Source organism: Suricata suricatta, chromosome 15, assembly GCF_006229205.1.
Source record: "Suricata suricatta isolate VVHF042 chromosome 15, meerkat_22Aug2017_6uvM2_HiC, whole genome shotgun sequence".
Classification (NCBI taxonomy): Eukaryota; Metazoa; Chordata; class Mammalia; order Carnivora; family Herpestidae; genus Suricata; species Suricata suricatta.
Window position 1 is genome coordinate 19,970,775 of NC_043714.1, and position 22,509 is coordinate 19,993,283.

Below are 22,509 nucleotides of genomic sequence, written 5' to 3' on the forward strand. Positions count from 1 at the left end.
TTCAAGGTGAAGCTGTAGTGGACAAAAAAAAATTCTCGCCTGTATACTGTCTCCTCCAGGGTTCACTGTGAATTCTGGGTCATATAGATGTCTTCCATAATAAAGACTGAGAAACTGAAGCTGGCTTTTAAAAGTTAACTGGAGCTCCTACATAGAATTTCTTATTTTTATGAAACCATTTTGTCTGAAAGAACATCATAGTTCTGCTAAATGACATACCAGGCATCTCCTCCAGTAACTACCATTTGTCTACAAGGAAAATCCCTGGGTTTTCTGCATTGACTCCCAAATTGTATCTCTTTTGATGGCAAAATTAGCAAAACTACAAGTTTCAACCTCTACTCTTCTTATTAAAAATTCCATAGAAAAGTGATTCCACCTCTAAGGTACTGAGGTAATTTCTACCACCACATTTTTTAATTCTAATTTATTATTTTATATTGATAAAATTTAAAGTTCAATATCACAAACAAAATGTTCATTTCAAAATACTTAATATGTACTTGCTATTACAAATTTTCTATCATCCTAATATTTTCAAATTATTTAAATGATTTGGATTAGAGTTCGATGTGCACAACAGGTAATATACTACTCGTTCTTTCCTTCTGTTCTACAGGCTTCTTTGGAAATTTTCTGGCTTTCAAGGGTGCTGGTAAACCACTTGCCATGGATCCCTGTTTACAAAACACAGTATGACTCCTCTTTATTGTTATGGAGAACATAAACACCTGACTTAATGCAAACTTATTTTTATGGACATGAAAACATTTAAAAATGTTGGTTATATTGGGCTACCAAAAATTCTATTTGGTACATTCCTTTCTAAGTATTTTCTAGCAGGAGGCATGAGTCATTCTCTACCTCCAGATATTTCCAACTTGACAAGGCTATCTGAATATCCCACAGGCTCTTCAGATTCAACACTGATAAGATCAAACTCTTATCTTTACTATCAAATATAGTATAATATTTTGGAGAAGATATTGTTTCACAGCAGTACTTTTTTCCTTACAAGTCAAGACTTAACAAAGGCATTGGAGTTTGGTAACATATTTGGACTTGATTTAAAAAATGTTTCACGATATACCAAACTCTGAAAATAATGTCTGATTATTTTGGATCTGTCTGGTCCGAAGTCTGTCTGATCCAAAATCTATACTCTTAGTGGGAAGATCTGGCTATGAGCAAAAAATTACAAAAGTAATTCTTTAACAATGATTTAGTATATGCTTGTAAGGAAAAGTACAGGAAGTAGAAAAGTGTAGTCAGATGGAAAATTAGATTCCATTTTTACTCTTTTTTCTTCAGTTGAGCAGCCACAAAAAACTTCGTCTCACCTATTAGGATCCTCATCCTCCATCCCCAGGACTCACTAAAATAACATCTCAGTAGGGTGGTAACAAGGCCACTTAGGACTAGACCTAAGTCTACCTTTCCAGATTCAGCTTCCCATGACCCAGGACCACTTAACAAGTTCCTGAGCAGGGAACACACTCTAGTGTCTCTGTTCCTTTCCTCTCACTAGCCCATTTGCCTACTAAACTCTTAGTTAACCTTCTATACCCAGCTCAAATGCCATTTCTTCCTTTTAGTTTTCACTGACACTTGCCCTCTTCTTCCTCCCGGGCAAAAGTAAACTTTTCTTCATTCAAGTAGAAATTTAGGCACTTAGGGTAGAACTCCCTAGGGTATGGAAAGGAGTCTGGACCCTGGAGTCAGACCTAGTCTGACTCTTATCTTTACTGGCTATTAACTTGGACAATTAATTCTCTGATACTTAATTTCCTCATTTGTAACATGGAAAGGTTGTGAAGATTGATTTTTTATAAATGTTTATTTTTGAGAGAGACAGAGACAGAGTGTGAGTGGGGGTGTGGCCCAGAGACAGGAGACACAGAATCCAAAGCAGGCTCCAGACTCTGAGCTGCCAGTAGAGCCCAATGTGGGACTCAAACTCACAAACTGTGAGATCATGACCTGAGCTGAAGTCGGATGCTTAACTGACTGAGCCACCCAGGTGCCCTGAAGATTGATTTTAATATGTAAAATGTTCAGAACAGTCTGGGTATCTACTTAATATGTGATAAAGGCTCATTTACATACTTCTTTGTCATATTATAGTTATTTAGATGTCTGCTTCCCCTGCCAGATAGTGACTTCTGTAAGAACAGGAGTCACGTTTTCCTCTTCCTCTTCCTCCTCCTCCTCCTCTTCTTCTCTTTCTTCTTCTTCTTCTTCTTCTTCTTCTTCTTCTTCTTAGGAGTCATGTCTTCTTTTTATCTCACTTTTATTCTGCCTTGGTTTCTGTTCTCATGAAATTTCACATTGGTCTTTCTTCAATTATGATTTCTTCTTTCAAGAACTTAATTTTTTTCGGTATCCCCATAACAAAAATGGGAACTCAATTGTTTATACGTGTTGACTTAAAGCAAAAAAAAAAATAGTTCTAGTGATAATAATTTAAAGAAAGCTATTATTAGAGTTGTTTCATTTTTACTTTGTGTATCTCTATACTACTATTTGTTTTAGTGTATTATATATTTTTGTTGATATTAGCTAAAAGAAAAATAATAATCCAGAATTGATGCTAAATTGACTGTAGATAAAAAGCATAGGTCTTTTTGTTTTTTACTTTTTTTAATGTTTATTTTTGAGACAGGGAGAGAGGGAGAGAGAGAGAGAGAGTGAGTGAGCGAGAGAATGCAAGAGCAAGCGTAAGTGGGGGAGGGGCAGAGAGAGACAGAGATACAGAAGCCAAAGCAGGCTCCAGGCTCTGGGCTGTCAGCACAGAGCCCAAGGCAGGTTTCAAACTCATGACATGCAAGATCATAACCTGAACCAAAGTCGGAAACCTAACTGACTAAGCCACCCAAGTGTAAAAGACATAGGTCTCAATGTTAGCCAGTAAAGTAAAATGTTTTGAATTAAGCTGCGTGAATTAGATTTTTATTTCTCTTGATGTCTAATGCCAATTCTGACACAATAAAATTAAATTCTTCTTCTAGTTTTTTGACATCTAGTCTTATGAAAAAGTCTCATTTATTGTCTTTCATTTTCACTAGCCTGAAGCAAAAGAGTTGATTGTAAAACAAAACAAAAGCAGCTCACCTATTTTTGTTGCACTGTAAATATTTTCTATTGGAAATACAATTCCTAATCCATATAGCAGGACTTTCGCCAATGCTGGGATAAGCTGAGTAGTTGTTACTAAAATATTCACACAATTCGTCCTATGAGAACAGAAAGTAAAAAAAAAAAAAAAAAAAAAAAAGAGAAGAGAAAGAAAGAAAAAAAAAAGACTGTTGAAAATGAATTTCCAAAACAGACAAACACGAGCAAAGGTTGTTTTCCAGCAAAAGCGGCATGAGGGACTCGGGGCCAGCAGCCTACCGGGAGTGAATGAGCGTGAGTGCTTTCAGGGCCAGGGTCAGCCAGGAGTCCGTCAGGGCTTCGATCTCGGCCCTCAGCTGCAGCCACGCTTCCCTCTTGGCCGGACCAAGCAGACCTGTGGATTTAAAAGTACATGAATTCCTTCCTCACCAAATTCCTATTCAACTTATAAATAATCAACCTTGAATACGACTCCTAATATCTTCCTCAAACTTTGTAGTATATCAAGTAATTTTTCACACATTAGCATCCATTTGACACCTATTTATTTAGTACTATAGGGAACTCCTGTTGTTTTTGCATTTCTAACTTCTGTTCCTCTGGGTATAGAAGTCATATCTTTTTGAGAAGTCTGCTCACACCATTCCTCTAACCATGGAGTTTGGGCAGAGCCAACCCTGCCCTCTGGCTTTCAGGGCAGGTGGATGACCATGGCTTGGCCAGTGCAAATGAGTCTTGGAACCTTTGCTGAATCTATTGTGAAAGAGAGTTTTTCTACGCAATAGAGGTGCTAAACTCATAGAATATAAACCTAGATCTATCAGTGTCACCTATGCCACCTTTTGGGAGGGACTGACCTAGAATAACTCCTACCCAAAGGAAAGCATAGGTAAGAGATTCATCTTTAGAGCATGTAGATTTAGCCATGCTGCAAAACACCACCACCACCCCTACACTTTTCATTAAGTCAACATATTCCCTTGTATGCTAAAGCCATTTTGCAACACACTCTAAAGACGAGAACTAATACAAACATCTACCCAGTTGAAGGAGCTTTACGATCCATCTCAAATGATTTGGCCAAAGGTTGTTAATCCCACCCCTTTTTGGAGGGACAAATGAACATCAGAGAGGTCAAGAAACTTACTCCAGGTCACACACACTGTGAAGTCATGGAGCCAGGAGCAGATTAGACTAGCCAAGGAGGCTGGCTCAAGTTTAATATTCCTGTCACTAAATCACAGCAGAATAATCACTGGTTAGATAAAACTGCTCTAAAAAAGCTATTATATCCAAAAAAGTGTGTTGTGACAGTGAGTGGTACTTTGAGAATTTTAGCCAGGCTATCTTAATAATCCGGTAGGATACTGGTGATAGTTACTTGCCTCCGACATTATTTTTGTAGGTATTGTAGATCTCTTTTACTCGTCTGTAGCGGAAAGCCAACTTTCTCATCCAGTCCACACCTCCCCGCACGCCGGTCGCCAAGCACAAGTTAGCACTGGTTGCTGCAGCAGGAAAGCCATCTGTTCCAAAGTTATATGTGCTATTTAGATGCAAGAAGAGCCCAAAGTTAACCAAACAGAAGGTTCATCTTAATCAGCTGAGCAATCGAACTATATAATGGGAAAAATCACTTCACATTTCAACATGCTCACCTCAGGTCTTGCCCATTATCATCTGAAGACACATCATCTATATGAACTTGGTCACATTCCTAAAATGCAATTAAAATGATATGTGTTCATTTTTGAGAAGCACCTTTTTTTTTTTTTTAAAAAAAAACCACACACAGCTGTTTAAAAAAAAACACAACTTTAATTGGACTGTCTTTCAACAATGTCAATCAGTAGGTGTCAGTCTTGTTAAAAGCTGATATTTTTACCTCTCCGGGTCCTCTTTTGACATAAAAAAATGAGCAGTGTCATTAAGGACTACTGTTATTCAGCTTCAGAAAACATATTCTTGTGTTTGGAAAGGAAAGGGATTGAAAACAATTAGCATATGTGTTCCATAAACCTCAGGTACCTGAAGACATCATGCTGCTCAGAGCCGATTCAGTCGATGCCTAAGCATAACTGGAACCAGACATGTCGGTCAATGGAACATGCTAGAAAAATTAAACCCGATGCTAACTGCCAATGAAATTATGACCTCTGATTGCTGTTGAGCCACACACCAACAGCGCCTGAGGCCAGTGAGCTGAGGAGCCCAGACGAAAAAATCTGGTACTGGTTTACCATTGATTTGAGAGATGTGAGTTTTATTCTGTGTGTGTGTGTGTGTGTGTGTGTGTGTGTGTGTGTGTGTGCGCGTGTGCGTGCACGCGCGTGTGTAGGAGGAGGAAGAAAGCATGGGGGACTTAAAAACCCAAATAAAAACAATCAAACCATGTGGTATTTTGTACTTTTGTTTTTTACTGGTTTTTATTATATATAAGTGTTGTATTTACTAATTTATTATAGAATAATGTTATTTGAATGGACCTGATTTTTAAATCCCAAACCATGTGTAAACTGTTTAGAATAGGAGGCTGTGATTCTGGACTAAAGCTCCACTGGACTGAGTTGATGTTTATGCACCTGTCTGCATCCACGCACCCCCTACATCTTCTGGGCTCCATCCCCAGTCCCTAACATGGTTGGGTGAAGGGCAGACACTCAAACATTTGTTGCCAAATGAAGGCAACAGACAACAAGGTCTGCCCTCCAGACGCCAGCCACCCACACGAGGCAGGCTTTAATATTTCAGTCATGATGCTTTGCGGTCAGGCTCCAAATACCCCAGAGGTTATTATACTGATTTTTGTTAAAAGCTGTAGTTTATAAATATTATTAAAAGATTTCCAGGCACACATACCTGTATTTTGAAAGATTCTTCTGATTAAAGCTCTGGTTGTATTTCCTATTTAATTTGATAAAATCTAGCCTATCCCTATAGTGCTTAACTTTCAGTTTGGAACAAACATGACATACGTAAAATGCCACAGTAAGACAAGGTGTATTTTTATGTTGCGGGTTCCTTCTGAACAAATTCTTTTCTCTCCACGGATTTGTGAGGAAGGGGGCAGGAGATAGAAGTGGAAAGAAACTCAAACCAGCTGTTCCTTAACAGAATTAAAATCATGACCCCCCAACCTCTTCTCCAAAGCATCTATTTTCCAGGCAACCCTCTCCCAGCAAGCAGCAAGTTCCAAGGAGGAAAAGACTTTGACCTTGTAACCTCCCTCTGCTCTCCTGAGGTCCATAATCTCAGATAAGAAAGAGGAAAAGCAAGTCCAGGAGGCCTCACATGTGGACTGTGAATTTCACATTAAAAAAAACAGGTCATTCCTGGAAAACATGCTTGGGAACTTCTCAGAGTTATTAATTTAATCATATTTCAGAAGATGAATGATAGTGCGTTTTTTCAACAGTGTACTTATCCCAGGTTTAAAGAGTGACTAAATCATGAGTAGCCATTTCTTCCATTTATCTAGCCAGAAACATATTTTTTCTATGTTGTTGGTAAACAGCAATTTTAGGGTGCATGGTGAGTGTACAAAACAAGCAAAAAACCCCCAAAAAGTGAACCCACCCCAAAAAAGTATCCAGAAAACCCCCAAAGCCTGAGTGCCCCAGTGGAGGATTTTTCTCCGCGGGGAGAAACAGGAGGTGGGAAGGGAGGACTGGGGGAAAGGCTCGGTTATAAAGGAATTCAAGGAATCAACGCCCGACTTATTAGTTAGTTAACTCTAGGGGCGGGAAGAATTCCTTCCAAAGTTAGGGTGTTAAGAGGCTTTTCTTAAATGCAAGTGGTTGTAAATCTCCGTGACCAGGGAGAAGTCAGTTATCTTCCAGTGACTGGTAATGACTCCATTGTTGCCACTGTCCGCCCACATCCTGTATTTGTTTTCTCCCTCCAGCTTTATCCAAGTCCTTTTGTTCTCAGTCGGAGGCCCTCATCTGAAGTACTGTTGAGTGTATCGGTTAGCTCTAAGTGCTGGCAGCTTCCCTTCTACCTGCGGGCACCAAACTCCCTTCCCAGAGATCTGATCACCTCTGGCGTGGCTACAAGGAAATCTTCATTCTTTCTCAGGAGAATTTTTTTGTAGAATGATTTAAATGAAAATAGATGCAAATATCAGGAGCATTTTTTAAAGGGCCTAATTAGCACCCCAGGGTGGAAATTTTTTAAAGGGCCTAATTTACTCCCCTGGAATAAAAAGAAATTAAAATGTCCCTGTAAAATATGCTTTACGAATTGTTCATTTCACTTAACAGAAAAATACCTTACTGCACGAACTTCCTATCAATAAGATATACTAAAGATGTATTACCTGTAAGTCTTTGTATGAGCTTTTACATAATTGTAGAAATATCTTGGGAAATACACTTTGTATGTTTTTTTTTCTGTTGAAAAACTATGCTATTACTATCTTGATGCTTACCTATTAAACATTTTAATTCCTCAAAGAATGGAGAATATAAAAATATAGAAGACTCTTGATATATGTGGAATGCGTAAACCTTTCTTAGTCCAACCACTCTCAAATTGGAAACTACAGCTTCCCCCTATTCTGGCATCTGAAATCCTCTCCCTGCCAGATTGTGATGGGACTCCCCTTCCCCCACTTTCCAGAAGCTATCTAGCTTTTTGCTGGTTTTAAGAGCCTATTTTAGGTTTTCATATTTCCTTTCTGGACTTAGCTGTTTTTTAGTTTCTAAATTTACTTGAAACTCAGAAAATCAGTTAACTGAAGGAGGCAGCAGGAGTTCCACCACCACAACATTAAAAGCCCCCTGGAAGGATCCATAGACATGGAAAACAAGAAAGGAAGCTTCTCATTATTTCTAGGGACCAAGATCTATTTATACGGACCCTACTTTACTGCTTAGTACACAGAGAGCAGGACATAAAGAGTTCCATGGGAAAGTAAGTTCTTAACTCCAAAAAGGACTGGATGTGCTAAAAACCAATATGTATTTTTGAAATAAACTTCCAAAATGTATGTGGTAGGGATTTAGGGCACCGGAGTCGCTACTGAATCCAAGTCTCTGGATAGCGTTCCCAAGTCTAAGGGCCCCTACTCCCAGTTCAGCTAGTTTAGCAGAGTTTATGCACTAATCTGTCCTGTTGAGGTTGGAAGTGCCCAAGGTACCCGTGTTGGGTTGGGGTATCTGACGGGGGGTCTCATTTAGGGAGGAGGTAGTGATTCTCATGACTCCTCGTAGATTTTGCACTCAACACCCATCTGAACTGGCGAATGAGTGCCTTAGCTTAGCAAGATGGTCATTTATTCATTCATGCATCCTATTATTTACAAAGGGGCTACTATGTTCTAAGAATTATTCTAGATGCTAAGGACACAACACTTAATGGACAAAATTCCTTACCATTTTGGAACTAATACCATAGTGGGGGAGACACCCAAACAAGTAAATATGCAAAATGTCAGTATGTTAGATGGTGATAACTGCTAAGGAGAAAAAGTACAGCAGGCAAGGGAAAGATGCCATGCTGTGTGGAGCCTCTGGAATGGCCCTGCAGGCCGAGGAAAGATCATGTTCAAAGGCCCTGAAGCAGTAGAACCCTGGTATGCTGGGGGTGACTGGGTGGCTCAGTTGGTTAAGCGTGGTCATGATCATGATCTCATGGTTAGTGGTTTCGAGCCCCGCATTGGGTTCTGCACTGACAGCTCAGAGCCTGGAACCTGTGTCTGATTCTATGTCTCCCTCTCTCTCTCTTTGCCCCTCCCCTGCTCATGTTCTCTGCCTCAAAAATAAATAAAACTATACAAAAAGCATCCTGGCATGCTGGAGGATGTGGAGAGAAGAAGGTACAAGTGATGGCTGGCTGAAGGCCCAAGATAAGGCTAGCTGAGGGCAAAGTATAAGCTCGCACGGCCCCCGGCCCCTCCTCCAGGGTGGGATATGTGTGATATTCCTAAGAGGCTCCTGGCTGCCCAAGAACAGGGGAAAGGAAAGAAAGCAAACGGGTGACTGATAGAGATCACAGTCATGCGGGACAGGCATCTCCTTCAGTGTATGGATAGATAATAAACTGCAAGAAAAAGCCGATCTTACCCAGAGACTTAATCTCTAGAACCTATAATCCATTTCCTTAATGAAGCTGACACTTTGCTGGGGGCAAAAGGGAATCTTGGCATAACATTATTCTGACTCCCCAGGATCCTGTGAGTCTCCTTCAACAGATAAAAATTCCTTTAGAAATTTCCTTGATCTCTACCCGCCTCCCCTAAGATATATGTTGGGAAACATACGCTAGGCTTATGGCCTGTGCATCTGAAGGGTCTCCTGACTGAGGTTTTCCTAACAATAGGTACCTTCTTAAGGTCCCGGAAACCTTGCTTCCAAAATACCTTACCGACTGCCTCTGTCCCTGACCCCCTCCCAACCTGAAGGTGTATAATCAGTGACCTCTCACAACCCCAGTGCAGCTCTTCCTGCTCATGGGGATTTTAATCAAGGGATTTTAATAAAATCACCTTTTTCCACTAAAGATGTCTTCAAGAACTCTTTCTTGACCATCAGCTCTGAACCCCACCATCACCCCCAAACCCCATCATTCAAGGAGGGGATCAGGTGGGAAGAGCTTCAAGGGCTAGCAGGTGACAGCAAGGAGTTGGCTTCAGAAGTAGCATCCAGTTACCAGCCCCTGCCCTTAAGGCAGGGACAGTGCAGCGGGAAAGACAGGAGTTAATTAACTACACACATGATAAATTACAGGTGTAGCAAATGCTACAAAACCACCTTGAAGAACATTTAAAGGAATGCCCCCCCCCTGCCCCCCCGGGGGTTGGCTGAATTCTATTTGGTCTAGAAGAGCTGCTGAGGTCTGAAAACTTAAATTATGCTTTCCTAGTTCAGGGAGGGACAGCATCAGGTAAAGAGATTCAGGGCAAACTTGCTCAAGATGGTTCACAGTCGCTGAAACTGGGTAACAGAAACAAAACATAGCTTTTGGAACCCAGACTGTTGCTGCCAGACACCTACCTGTGCATGGTGGTGAGGTGGGGTGGGGGAAGGTGGCACTTACTGGGGAAGCCATCCCATCTCTCTGGGAAATAGTTCCCAGACATGCAAGAAAACTCGTGTGGAGTTAGCAAGCAGGTCCCCATAAGGGAAGGCTTTTGGAGATGGTTTGTTACCCTCTAAATTACACATTCAAAAATTGCTATGGAAGCCAGCAAGGGAGCAAGAGGTAGGGAAAGAGTTATCTTTTGTTAATGGCTTTCCAAAGGCATGTCCAAAACTGCCACATTTTTTGCATAAAGGCTCTGTGTCAAGTCAATAGTAACATTTTCTTTTAACCCTTTTTCATATACACCCACATAGCACAAATTCTAAGCAAGAGCCAAGGCCAGCGCCAGGCAAAATTGATTATCCTTCACTAGGAAAATCTTACAATTCATTACCGAACTTAGATTCCTATCTGTTTTCAGAAATCCTAAAGCACAGAGGATACACCATCTGTTGACACCCGATTACCAGAATGTCCTATTTTGATACCGTGGAGCACTTGAGTATATCCCTCCTTCCCCAACGTAAGGGCAGACTACTTCAGTCAGTCCTTTCTTCTACTCCTGTAGCATCTTTGCGAGGCCGCCATGCGGTTTCCCTCCCTCACAGATATTCCTCCTCCTTATTCGGTTGAACTAGCGTTGCTAATTTAAGGTGAAGGTAGAATAGTATTTAATGGTATAACTCATTTCACAGACACAAAAAAATGAAGACACAGGAAAGTTAAATAATGCAAGTGCTGAGATACTGTATCTTTGACCTCCAATTCACCGTCTCTTCCCACGCCCCCCCTCCCCCACCCCATCTCATACGATGCAGGCCACGGTCTACTCCTTGTGTTGGTCGCCATTTGGAGCCTTTGTGGCTTGTCCGTTGTTTGGAGTACAGGGACTGTAGCTCCACGAGTTACCCTCTCCTTCTCCTGCCCCACTCCCACGGTGCCCCCTCTGTCACCATGGCCCTCTCTCCCAGCCCGGAGCTCAGATGGAAGTCTTCCATCCTCCAGGACAAACCCCAGCCCTTCGTCTCACCAGTGGGCCTTCAAATGACTGAAATCACCGTGGAAAGGGAGCCACTGTGGTAAGTGGTCCTTTGCCAGGGGAGGAGGGTACAGAGCAGGACCACGGGTGGTAAGAGTGTCACTGTTAGTGTGGCTCTGACACAGCTAGGAGGCTGGAGGCCCAGGAACAAGAATCTGACCAGTCGGGGCACAGGGGGTGAATGAAGGCAGATGGCCACAGTCAGAGAGGCACGGGGCTGAGCTCTCAGGTGCTGGTCTGCAGCCTCCATTCTACACAACAGGCTTCTAGAGTCATCTTGCAGATAAGCGCCATCAACCAAATGACCAGAGCTTATCCTCACCTGGCTCCCCTTTTGTGTCCATCGCCTGTGTGCTTCACAGAGGAGTAAAATAAACAAAAGGAGCAAGCACTAGTTACTAATGGCCCTCAGTTCGTAGACATCTAAGCACTCACGTGGCTGGATTATAAAAGGCTCACATGGACAGCTGGGGAAACCTGCCAACGCATGAAGCGGCTAAACCCCAGTCCTGGGGCTGGGAGGATGAAGGCACGATCTCAACAGCCATGCGGCACCGGCACGTTCCCTTCCAGAGCCCCGGCTGCACTGTTATTCTGCCTTTTTGGTCCCTTCGGTCATTATTGTTGGCACTGCAACTCAAACTGACCCTTTTCTGATCCGTCATCATCTCTGGCCTTCCAGGGTCGGGCCATGGACATGTTCTTTTGGACCAAGCCCCGGGAATAACTCAGATTTTGTGCAGGGGCTCATATGCAAAATATTAAGTTATGGCAGAATTTTTCTGCAAATATTTATTCTGCTTTGATACCGCAGTGGTTGTACTTTTCCTCCAAGCCTTTCACTTGTGCCATAATTATGTAAAAAAAACACCATACCATTCAAGTTAGTTTAGGAAAATTAATAAAAAGAATTAAGACGGTTACAATGGGTCTCATTATCTACACCAAGCACAGTGATGTAATAGCCAGCATGCTGAGGCGCTATACCTCTGAACTCGACACTAGAAACATAAACTCCAAGTAAGCCTACAGTCTTTGAATAAACAGAGACTCTAAGGCAACTGCATGTTATGAAAGGGAACAATGTAAAAATGTTACACACATGCCTTTGGAAAAGTTGAGTTCTACAAGCCCGAATTCTGTTGACCGAGGCTACGTTCGGTCCATTTTCCAAATTTACCATGAGAAAACTAACACCATACTGCCAACTAATTGTTTCAATACCTTCCTCTACAGAGTTAAAAGGAAGAGAAAGACAACCCATGAGAGAACGGGTATTTTCATTGCGCCTGTGCATTGGCGTGCCTATAGAGAGCGGCTGGCGTTAGCCAAGGCAGAGGAAATGATCCTTGGGTCCTCTGTCCCCTCCTGTCTGTCATCAAGCAATTACATCCGCTGCTCTGACCTCCCCACAGAACAGTCTACATACTCGCTTGGTACCTTAGACACCTACAAGTTACTAGAAAGAAGTTTTCCTCTTATTTCCGAACACAAAAATGTTTCATTGTATGGAGTACAGAAGGATTTCCAGTGTGTTTACAGACAAACACACAAATCGTCTGGAAGTTTTATTTTGACGAGTGACCAGGAGTACCTCAGAAAGAAAACAACAGGGAAAAAACCAGCCCCTTGTGGATCTGCCCACACTACCTTTTTTCTTTCTAACAGAAAGATCTAAATTGTACAGGTGGCATTACAGGGTGGCCAGCATTCGAGTGAAGGGCTTTTAAAGGGAGAGATTCCCACAGCGGCTTTTGGAAATAACTCCTGGCTCCCTAGATATTTTTATAACATTTTTGGGAAAAGTAAGGTTAAAGGGATCATCTCTAGAGACTTTCTGTGATTCACAAGTTCAGGGGGAAAGGGCGATCCAGAAATAAGCCAACAGTCAGGAGAGAGATGAAGAGTGCTGCTTGTAATTCGCGGACAATTACATTGAGTACGTCAGGTCAGTTTCTGTGGTTTAGACACTTCATCCATGAGTTAGTGAATTTGCAGAAACCAGGTTTTTACTTGCACATTTCTCTCTGCAAAAAAGAGACTGTCCAATCAGTGTACTGGGTATTTACACTTACTGATGTGGAATAATATGATTGCAATGTGCTTTTCAAAGGTGCCTCAAAGCCCTCACTGCACTTTTAAATCGACATAAGCAAGAGCTTAAGCGCCGCTGTGCTCTTGGGCCCATCACCAAGGGCTGGGTGCGAGCCTGCGGCACGGCCATGAGGAAACGGGGTGTGCTGTTTGCAGCTTCTCAGTCCCGTGCGTGCGGGTGGCCAGGACCGGTCAGCCTGTCCAGGGCACACCTTGTGACCTTCCCATTTCCGTTGCTTTCCCACCGCAACGCTATCTTGCATAAGAAAAGGTTGCAGATCACCCGTGGCAAAGGGTACAGGAGAAAAACAACAAAGGGGGTTTTCTGAAACTGGCCTCATTTTGTTTGACAATTTGGGAAAGGTGCATTAAGGAAGTAGAACATATCCAGACACATTCATCTTTAAACTTTCACTCTAGATATCCACTCAGCATAGCATAGGCACCAATGGATACTATAAGTCAATATCTAAACTAGAGCAGCCAAATGAGGGGAAAAGACCAAATTTCTAATCTCAGAAGCTAGTAAAAGATATTTGATCATCTATTTTTGAGATTTGATAATAAGGTGCAACTTGCAGAGCCACACGCTGCTTTTAATTATTGTGTCTTACTTATAAAAACAGTATTTTAATACATTTAATGTTACACTATCCTGTAGAGATGATCAGAATGGGAGATAGATTTTACTAGAATTCTGTTTCCACTTGCTAGGAGACCTAAGTACTTATATTTGAAACCCAAGATGTGAATTACAGCAATTTCAACAAAGGTAAGAAGATATGAACGATTTCAATGTGGTTTTGTTTAGATAAGTATTCACATGCTATACAGAGAATAAAATCTTTACTGAAAGTGCCTGAAGATGGTGTATTAAGGCAAAAGATAAAAGGAAGTACTCAAGTCACGTATTTGTGGACAGAAAAAGCTAAATATCTCAGATCCCTACATAAAAATTTATAGGAATCTCAAGTTTAAGGTTAACAATATAGAAAAAAGAAAAATTTTAATATTTTCATATATTAATTTCTTTTAAAATGTGCTCATTAAAAATAAGATGTCCTCATCATACCACTTTCACACATTGTTCCAAGAATGTCAAAGGAAGGACATGGAAAGTTCTTTCTTAGCGAGCTGTACCATGTGAATCAATATGATATGTCAGCTTCCCTCTGCTTGCAGCTCCTTCTCTCTCACTATGAATCCCTTCTTTACCCCCCGATTATATTAAATGCATTTGTCTTTATTCTCACTCTCAATGTTAGCATGATAAAAAGAGAGGCTTACTAATGGAAGCGAGAAAAAGCTTTATAAAGATAAAATGGGCTTATTTAAATTGCTCAACACTGAATTAATGGGTTCCTTTAATTGATAACTGTGAAATCCATGACATTTGATCTAATGATTTCAACACATGATCGCTTTTTAAAAAGTTTAGGATACAGCGAATACTTTATATCTAAGGCTGCAAGATCCACTTTTTATTATGTTTGATGCATTTGACATACCTACCACATGTTATACATGAGCATTTATGATTGCATTTAGGATTCAGCTAATATCAGAAGACAAGGCATTTTACAAGTTGGTGAAGAAGCCAAATGAAAAGGTTGCACATCTTCAAATAGCTCCGTGCATTCGTGTCTGACAATATGTTAAGCTGCATTTCACAATTTTATCCTAAAAATATCATACATATTTTTAATTGTATATGACTTTTCATGTATTAAAAGATTAAAGGCAGACAATCTCCAAAATATTTCAGAACTTAAAAAAACCAAGAACACAACATAGATCTAATGCAAGTGTCATCCTTTCGAATGGTGAGTCAGAACTACTCTTACGAATAAGCCTTTGATTTACTGCTGAACTGATTTCTCAATTTTCAATGGGTTTTGCTCATCATTTTGCAAACATAATTTGTCATTGGCACCAGTGTTCTTTGTAACTCCTGTTGCCTTTCCTTTAGATTTATGATTCCTGCTGAGACTACCTCCTGAAGAAGAATTTTTCATAGTGACACCAACCCTCATCTTGCTGTGAATAATCACATTCTCATAAAAATCATTCTTTTTATTGCAAACTTGCTGCCAAAAGCATGGAAAAATACTCCAGCGAGGAGCCCTTTTATCCTTTGCGGCAATTGCTTTCTTTAGCCCTCATTGCCATGGGAGGAAAGTGAACCATATACCAATTTATTCAGAAAGCACTGAACTAGAAGTTTTAATTTACACAAAACATGTCTGTTTTGATTACATACAAACCAAGGAACTAAAGCTGTAATATTAAATAGGTCATGTTTTAGGAGAGTTTATTTTTTTCTGGAGCATTTTTACTCTAAAATTAAATATTTGCAATAAATAGTTCCAGTTTATCACTATTTTGTATCTATCAATTCACCTTCATTTAACTGCAAACCACACATCAGGACAACTTTTAAAGAGATATTTGAACGTAACTGGCTTTTTAAGTAACTCTTTTACGCAAGGGTGGGGAGTGAAACTTGAAGGTTTAAAAGAGCTCAGTTTATTAATTGAACATATCATATAGCCAGATAATTTTATAACAGTAAAAAAATCCTCAGTTTTGTCTAGAGGAATGTGTGGCTCAGAATAATATCCTTTGTAAGTTGATAAAAATTCCCCAAGCCGATTTCTTCTGCCATATAGTTATTACTCACTCTGGAGAGAAAAGTATTCAGAACCGGACATAGGCACTTAAAAAAAAAAAAGGGTTCCATGAGCTACTGGAAGGTTCCATGTCACCATTCCTGTTAGCCTCTCACGGGGAAGTGAGGACCTCTGAAGTTCACTTTCCTACTCAAAAGTCCTCTCCTCACTTCCAAGCATTATGATCTGAAATCCCATGCCCTGAAATCATTCCTTTTGAATCTGCTTTTATAAGACAAAGACTTCAGATTCGGGGTAAATTATTTCAGCCACATTACTTTGGTGTGCACTGTTCTATCTGAGGGATTTCCTCCAACATGGGAGCTCAGGTATGCCCCACACCACTGGGTGTCAGTGGGGGAGTGGGGGGAGTGGGTGCCTCAAAGGAAAATGAAGGAAGAATTTCATGCTTACTCTTCTTCTCACCCCCTAGAAAACCACCCCCTTTTCCATGAATATTTAAAGGGACAGATAATCATGTTTTGGTTGTTCATTATAAATATGGTTGCTTATATTATTCAGGAAAATACTCTATTGTATACCCATGAATATAACATTTATGTTATGTTACATATTAATTGTGGAAATATCTCTAGAAAATATATAGGGCACACATTCTGTGCTCTTTTATTCAGGTTGTCATGCATTCAACTCATGACCGATTGCCTATTTATACACCAGGCATCAAGCATACAAAAATAAAGCAGACTGCCAGTAAGCCTGGACAAGCATGACAGGGCTCGAGAGATCGGGTGTGTGCGGGGGAGGGTCACTATGATTTTCTCTCAGGGAAGGAACTCGAATTCTTACAGAGCTTTGAGAATGTAAAATGGAATTCATGCTGCTATAGTCCTCTCCTTTCAAACTTTACTTCAAAACATTTTTCTCAAAGTAGGTTTTGCTCTACCTGAAAATACAATTTCCAGCATGGAGTATCAATTTCCTGAAAGCGGGTGATACATTTCACTTCTGTTTCTGTCCGCCTCTGCCTCTTCGCCAGAAGGCGATCAATAGGTGTTTTGGAAAAACTAAACAGGAGACAACAGGTTCCAATGCAGCTGCGCATTAAGGGGCCTCGATGTTGAGCCTGAACCTTGCCTCCCAGGGCCCTGTCTGCGTGTTGACCCCTCCCAGCCCACCTCACACTGAGGGCTTCAGCCCGGCCGCTACCCCCCTTCCACAGGCAAGAGCTGTGTCTGTCATCTGCTGGAGTGCCTCCCCTCTCTTTTCTCTCCCGGGCAAGGTGATTCCTGCCTAGCTTTCAGTTTTTTTGTTTCTGTTTTTATCTTTTTCAACCTTTGATGTATGTTCTGTAACCCACTGTCCGAATAACAGGAGTGACAATTACTGACAGCCTACTATGTGTTAGGTGTTATTTCCAGTCCTCCCTCAAGTTCTACATTTGATGGGTAAGGAAATGAAGACTTACACAGATAAGTATCCTACTGGTTAATAAACTCTTTGAAGGAAGACAGAACTTCTCATGGGTCTTTTTCTCCCTGTTTGTTTCCTAAAGAGGACCCTATTTCTGATTACTTCTTTTTGATGTGGACCAAGCACGCAGATACGGAATAAAACCCTTCCAACTCTGTGATTGACAGAATTTAGTTATGACAGAACTGATGACCCAACTGGAAGATACATGATAATGTTGCTGTGTAGTCACCTAAGTGTTAAAGAGGAATCCTATAAAACTTATTTTATCTGATCATAACACATACTCAGGTAGGAAATTCATGCAAAACAGAAAAGTGTACAACAGAAAGAAGCTTCAGTTCCATCCTTCAGAAGTCGTCACTGCTAAATTCTTCCATCATCCTTCCTGCCCTCCTACTGAATCGACTGTCCAAAGTTCCTCCCGTTCTCCACAGGACTTACATTTTTAAAAAAAAATATCTGAATTTATTTTTGAGAGAGAGAGAAAGAGAGAGAGAACGAAAGCTGGGGAGGGGCAAAGAGAGAGGGAGACACAGAATCTGAAGCAGGCTCCAGGCTCTGAGCTGTCAGCACAGAGCCCAAGTCGGGGCTGGAACTCACAAACCGCCAAGATCACTACCTGAGCCAAGGTCGGACAGGTAACTGACTGAGCCACCTAGTTGCCCCTGTGTTACCTTTTAAATTATTCTAATATTCCATATTATGCATGTTTCATATTTCTTTTAACCAAACAATGGCTGCTCACTTCCAGTATTTTTTTTTTTTGTACTGTTAACTTCAGTGGGGCAACAACGGTCAGTCCTCTTAACGATTCTATTTTAAGCACCTAAAATCATGTTCGGTGTGTAGCACTGTCATTGCTTACTGTTTAAGCAAGTGACCAGTGTCAAGAACATGTGTCAATGAGTTTATGACATTCATTTATCTCAGGCTGTATTTTCCTCAACTGATACTTCCATCACAGAGTCCCGTTCATTATACACCTTCTGCTTAGAACACTCTTCTCCAAGGCCCCTTCCACCCCCATGCAGGTCTGCTGAGCCTTGTTAATTTTCCATTACTTTGCGAGCCACCCTCATCTCTCTGAGTCGCCATGCTTGACACCACGGCCTCTTGTGAGCGTCCGTGATTCTAAGCTCCTTGAGAATAGAAATACCTTCATCTTGTTTGCCGTTAGCACTGAAAATAGTTTAACAAAATATATTTGTTTCTTGCCTCAAATATAAAGTTTTAAATATTCTCTTGGATTTGGAGAGAGCCTTATTGTTAATCTCGGGAAGGCCTTGGCCAGTAATGGGGGGGTGCTTCTGCTTAGGACCATTTTAATAGGTATGTTATTATAAGTAGAATGAAATACTCATTTTTGCCACTTATGGTATAAATACTTTTTGTTATAGTTTAAAGAAAGTAAATGTTATAATTGTTGCTTAAAAAAGAGAAAATATTTGAGGTGTCTGGGTGGCTCAGTGGGTTAAGCATCTGACTCTTGATTTCAGCTCAGGTCATGATCTCATGGTTCCTGACGCCAAGCCCTGAGTTGGGCTCTGTGCTGACAGCAGGGAGCCTGCTTGGGATTCTCTCTTTCTCTGCCATGCCACTACCCCCCCCCCACCACGTGTGCTCTTTCTCTCAAAAGACATAAATAAAATTAAAAAAGAGAAAATATTTGTCTTTTACCATAACCCTACATGTTTTTATTACATATTGCTAAATACTATCTTTTAACTGTCAATTTTCCAAGCTACTGAATGTTTGCTTAACCAATATATCTGATCTCCAAATCCAGTAGGGTTGCCGTATGTGTTTAAAACAAACAATTCCCACCAAGTGAAGGGATATCTTGCACACAAGAAGTCCCTTTAACTTTCTGACAAAATGCCAATACCAGAAGATAATTCGTAGACAATTATTTTTGAGGGGGTGAACACATTTGCAAAATAATGTTGATAAAAACGGCATTCTCTCTCCTGCCCTGACCCTCCACCTGCCTCACAAAGGGGTAGCACACAATTAGCAGTGGAAGAATCCGGGATTTAGAAAGCGCTTCCTCAGAAATGCTGTTTGCATAGAGGCTCTATTGTAACTGCCCTGAAACAGGAGAAGTCTCCAGGGGCTGCAACTTAGACACGTTTAGGGGAAGTTGAAGTTACAGGCTTTCTCTTGCACTAGTCAATCTGAAAAAAAAAAAATTCCTTTCTGTACTAAACAAACTTCCTATGCAAGTAAATTAGTAAAATCTGACTTCATGAAATAGTGGCTCTTCTCCCAGACTAAAGATTAGCAAGCACCTGTCAAAATCAAGAATCTAAATGAAAAGCCTGTCTTGTGTGACACCAACAGGTCAATTTCACGGGATTTTTAAAATAGACTGACAGCCATCCAGCCAACCATGCGCTAGTTGAAGTGGTACTCCTGTTGACTGAGGTCCAACAAATGGCAGGCACTGGGCTGCAGCTCCAGATTCTATTCTTTCCTAACTCTCCAGCGCCCATGGGTCATCTCTGAGGCTTGTCAGGTTGACCGTGTGAAGGTCACACATTGGTCGGAAACGAGTGCTGAACTCAGGGCTCTCCATCTCTGAGGTGTTCGCTATTTCCTCAGACCACACCAGCTCCCCATAACTTCATCCTCTGAATATGGCAAAACCAGGAAGACCGTTTGTTTGTTTCATGGGCCGGTTGACCATCAGTTTGCTAGAATCATTGCTGCTTTACAAGGGGTGTTCCATTTTCTGAATCAGGAATCAATCTGTATTTGGATTCTGGGTTTCCAAACAAAAATTTCACCAAAAGATCCCTCCTCTGAGATAACTTTTCTTTTTTATTCGATACATTCCTTCTTGGAAAATCTTAACCAATTTCAAGGGTGATAGCTTCAAGCTTAGTTCTCTGAGCTTCAGACCTGCATGCAGCCCACTTGTGGGATTCCACCTCAATGTCCAACATACACTTAAAATCCAACATAGCAAAATCAAATATAGCATCTTCCTTCCAAAGCCAGCTAACTGTCCTGGGGTTTTAAATCTCTACTGATGACTCAAGCCAGAAAGTACGATTCTTGCTTCCCTACTCCCTGCGTTGAATATATTCCTCAGTCTTCCCAAACTACAGGCAAACCCTACTGATTTCTCACCTGGATTATTGACGCCCTTGACCTCACAATGCAATTCACATCCATAGTAATGCTAAACATTCTTTAATGATTACCATGCGCATTCCACATGGAACCCAGCTCCTTTAGCAGAGTACAAAGCCTTCCATGACCTGGCTCTCCAGTCTCCCTTTCTATCCACTTACCTCACAACTGTTCTGCACGCACCTGTGCTTTATACCTACTCAAACTCAGTCCCCACATGCCACACGCTCTCATGTCAAAGATCTCTTCCTTGGGAAGTCATTTTTCTGACACACACAGCCTTACCACCTTGCCCTCAATCTGGGTGAACCATCTGCCTTTGGACACTAGAATGTCCTTATGTATCCCCATCACTGGGAATATCATTCTGTGATAAAACTGTGCTTTTGCTTTTTGGTCTCCACATAGCATCTGGGTTCCTTGAGGGCAGGAAATATGTTTAATCCCTTCTCCTCCTTGCCTCCTTTAGTGTCCAGAATGGAGTAAGCATGAGTGTATTTATAGCACATCAGCTGCTGTTCTCTGTAATATAGGGGCAGCAAAAATATTTCTATCTATTCAACAGTAGGAATTTACAGGAGCGCCTCAGTGGCTCAGTTGGTTAAGTGTCCAACTTTGGCTCAGGTCATGATCTCCTGGTTCGTGGGTTCATGCCCTGCATCAGGCTCTGTGCTGACAGCTGAGAGCCCAGAGTCTGTGTCTCTCCCTCTCTCTGTCCCTCCCTGCCTCAAGCTCTGTCTCTCTCTCTCAAAAAGTAAACGTTACAAAAAAAGTTAAAAAAAAAAAACTATGAATTTATAGGCACATGTCTATCCACTGCTTGCCTATTTATCTACCTCCCTACCTATCTCCAAACTTCCTCAAAGCAGATTTTGGGTTGCTTGAGTAGCCACTGTTTGGAAGCTTTCAAAGAACAGAGGGGCGCCTGGGTGGCTCAATCGGTTAAGCCTCTGACTTCGGTTCAGGTCATGATCTTGCATTCTTGAGTCCAAGCCCTGCGTTGGGCTCTGTGCTGACAGTTCAGCATCTGGAGCCATTGTATTCTCTATCTGCCTCTCACTCTCTCTGACCCTTCCCAACTCTGTCTCTCTTTCTCTCAAAACTAAATAAACATTAAAAAGTGTTTAAAGAATACATTAGAGAAAAGGCCATTATTGGGCTTTGCTGTATCACATCAAAGTGTGACAACACCAGGCTACTCTACCTCCTTTAGGTTGTCAAAGAGCAACGGTCAGCTGATGAGACACGGTTAGCCAGGTTCTAGTGCAGTGACAGCTGTGGCAGGAAACGCTGGCTTCACCCTTAGCTTTACCAAAGTGGCTCTGGGCAAAAATCACTTTGCTTCAATTTCCCACATATATAAACTGGAGATGTTAAGACAGAGTTCCCAGTGTTGAGGGAGAATTGAAGTCAGTGCTTTTTGACTGATGTGAGGAGTTTCCCTAACGCTTGCTGCTCTCTTGTCTTTCTGACTTGACCAAGGGAGGACCAGCAGCCGAAGCCCAACAGGACATCCCCACTGCTGCCATGGGGTGTACCCAGGGCTTGCTCTGCCTGGTGAGGAGACTTCAACCCTGGAAGGCTCTGTTCCACACCACGGACTACCAGAAAGTTCCATGAGCCGGAATTGGACAAGGAAAGGAAAACTGATCAGCGCAGGCAAAGAAACACGTGTCTTTTTGACACAAAGCCAGCGTCTCCTACAGAGGAGCGGCACAGTGTGATGGAAGCCAGATATAGTAGCTGTTTCAGGGCCAGCAGTGAATCTCCTCTCGTGGACCTGGGGGTGGGAGGAGGCTATGAATGAAGGAAGAGCAGGAGAAGTACTGTGCGGCGTGCTTGGAACCAGTTGATTTGCAAATTGAACGCTGACATGTTTGTCACTGTCCTCGTTCCTGGTGTGATTACTGCTGGGATTCTGCATGGAGATTTTGGCAGCAAACCATTTCCTTCATTCCTTAACCCTTCCTTAAGGCACCCCCTCTTCTCCCCCCCGCC

General features: G+C 41.6%; 1 protein-coding gene across 1 annotated transcript in view; it reads right to left on the minus strand.

Annotated features, from left to right (window-relative positions):
• The window catches only part of EYA1 (EYA transcriptional coactivator and phosphatase 1), a 164,709-nt gene that overhangs the window by 21,532 nt on the left and 120,668 nt on the right, over positions 1-22,509 (minus strand). Inside the window, exons 12-15 of the mRNA XM_029923941.1 lie at positions 4,773-4,831; positions 4,500-4,660; positions 3,394-3,508; positions 3,112-3,233 (exon numbers count right to left, since the gene is read on the minus strand). Of these exons, the coding sequence (XP_029779801.1) occupies positions 3,112-3,233; positions 3,394-3,508; positions 4,500-4,660; positions 4,773-4,831 (457 nt within the window). The remainder of the gene's footprint in view (positions 1-3,111; positions 3,234-3,393; positions 3,509-4,499; positions 4,661-4,772; positions 4,832-22,509) is intronic.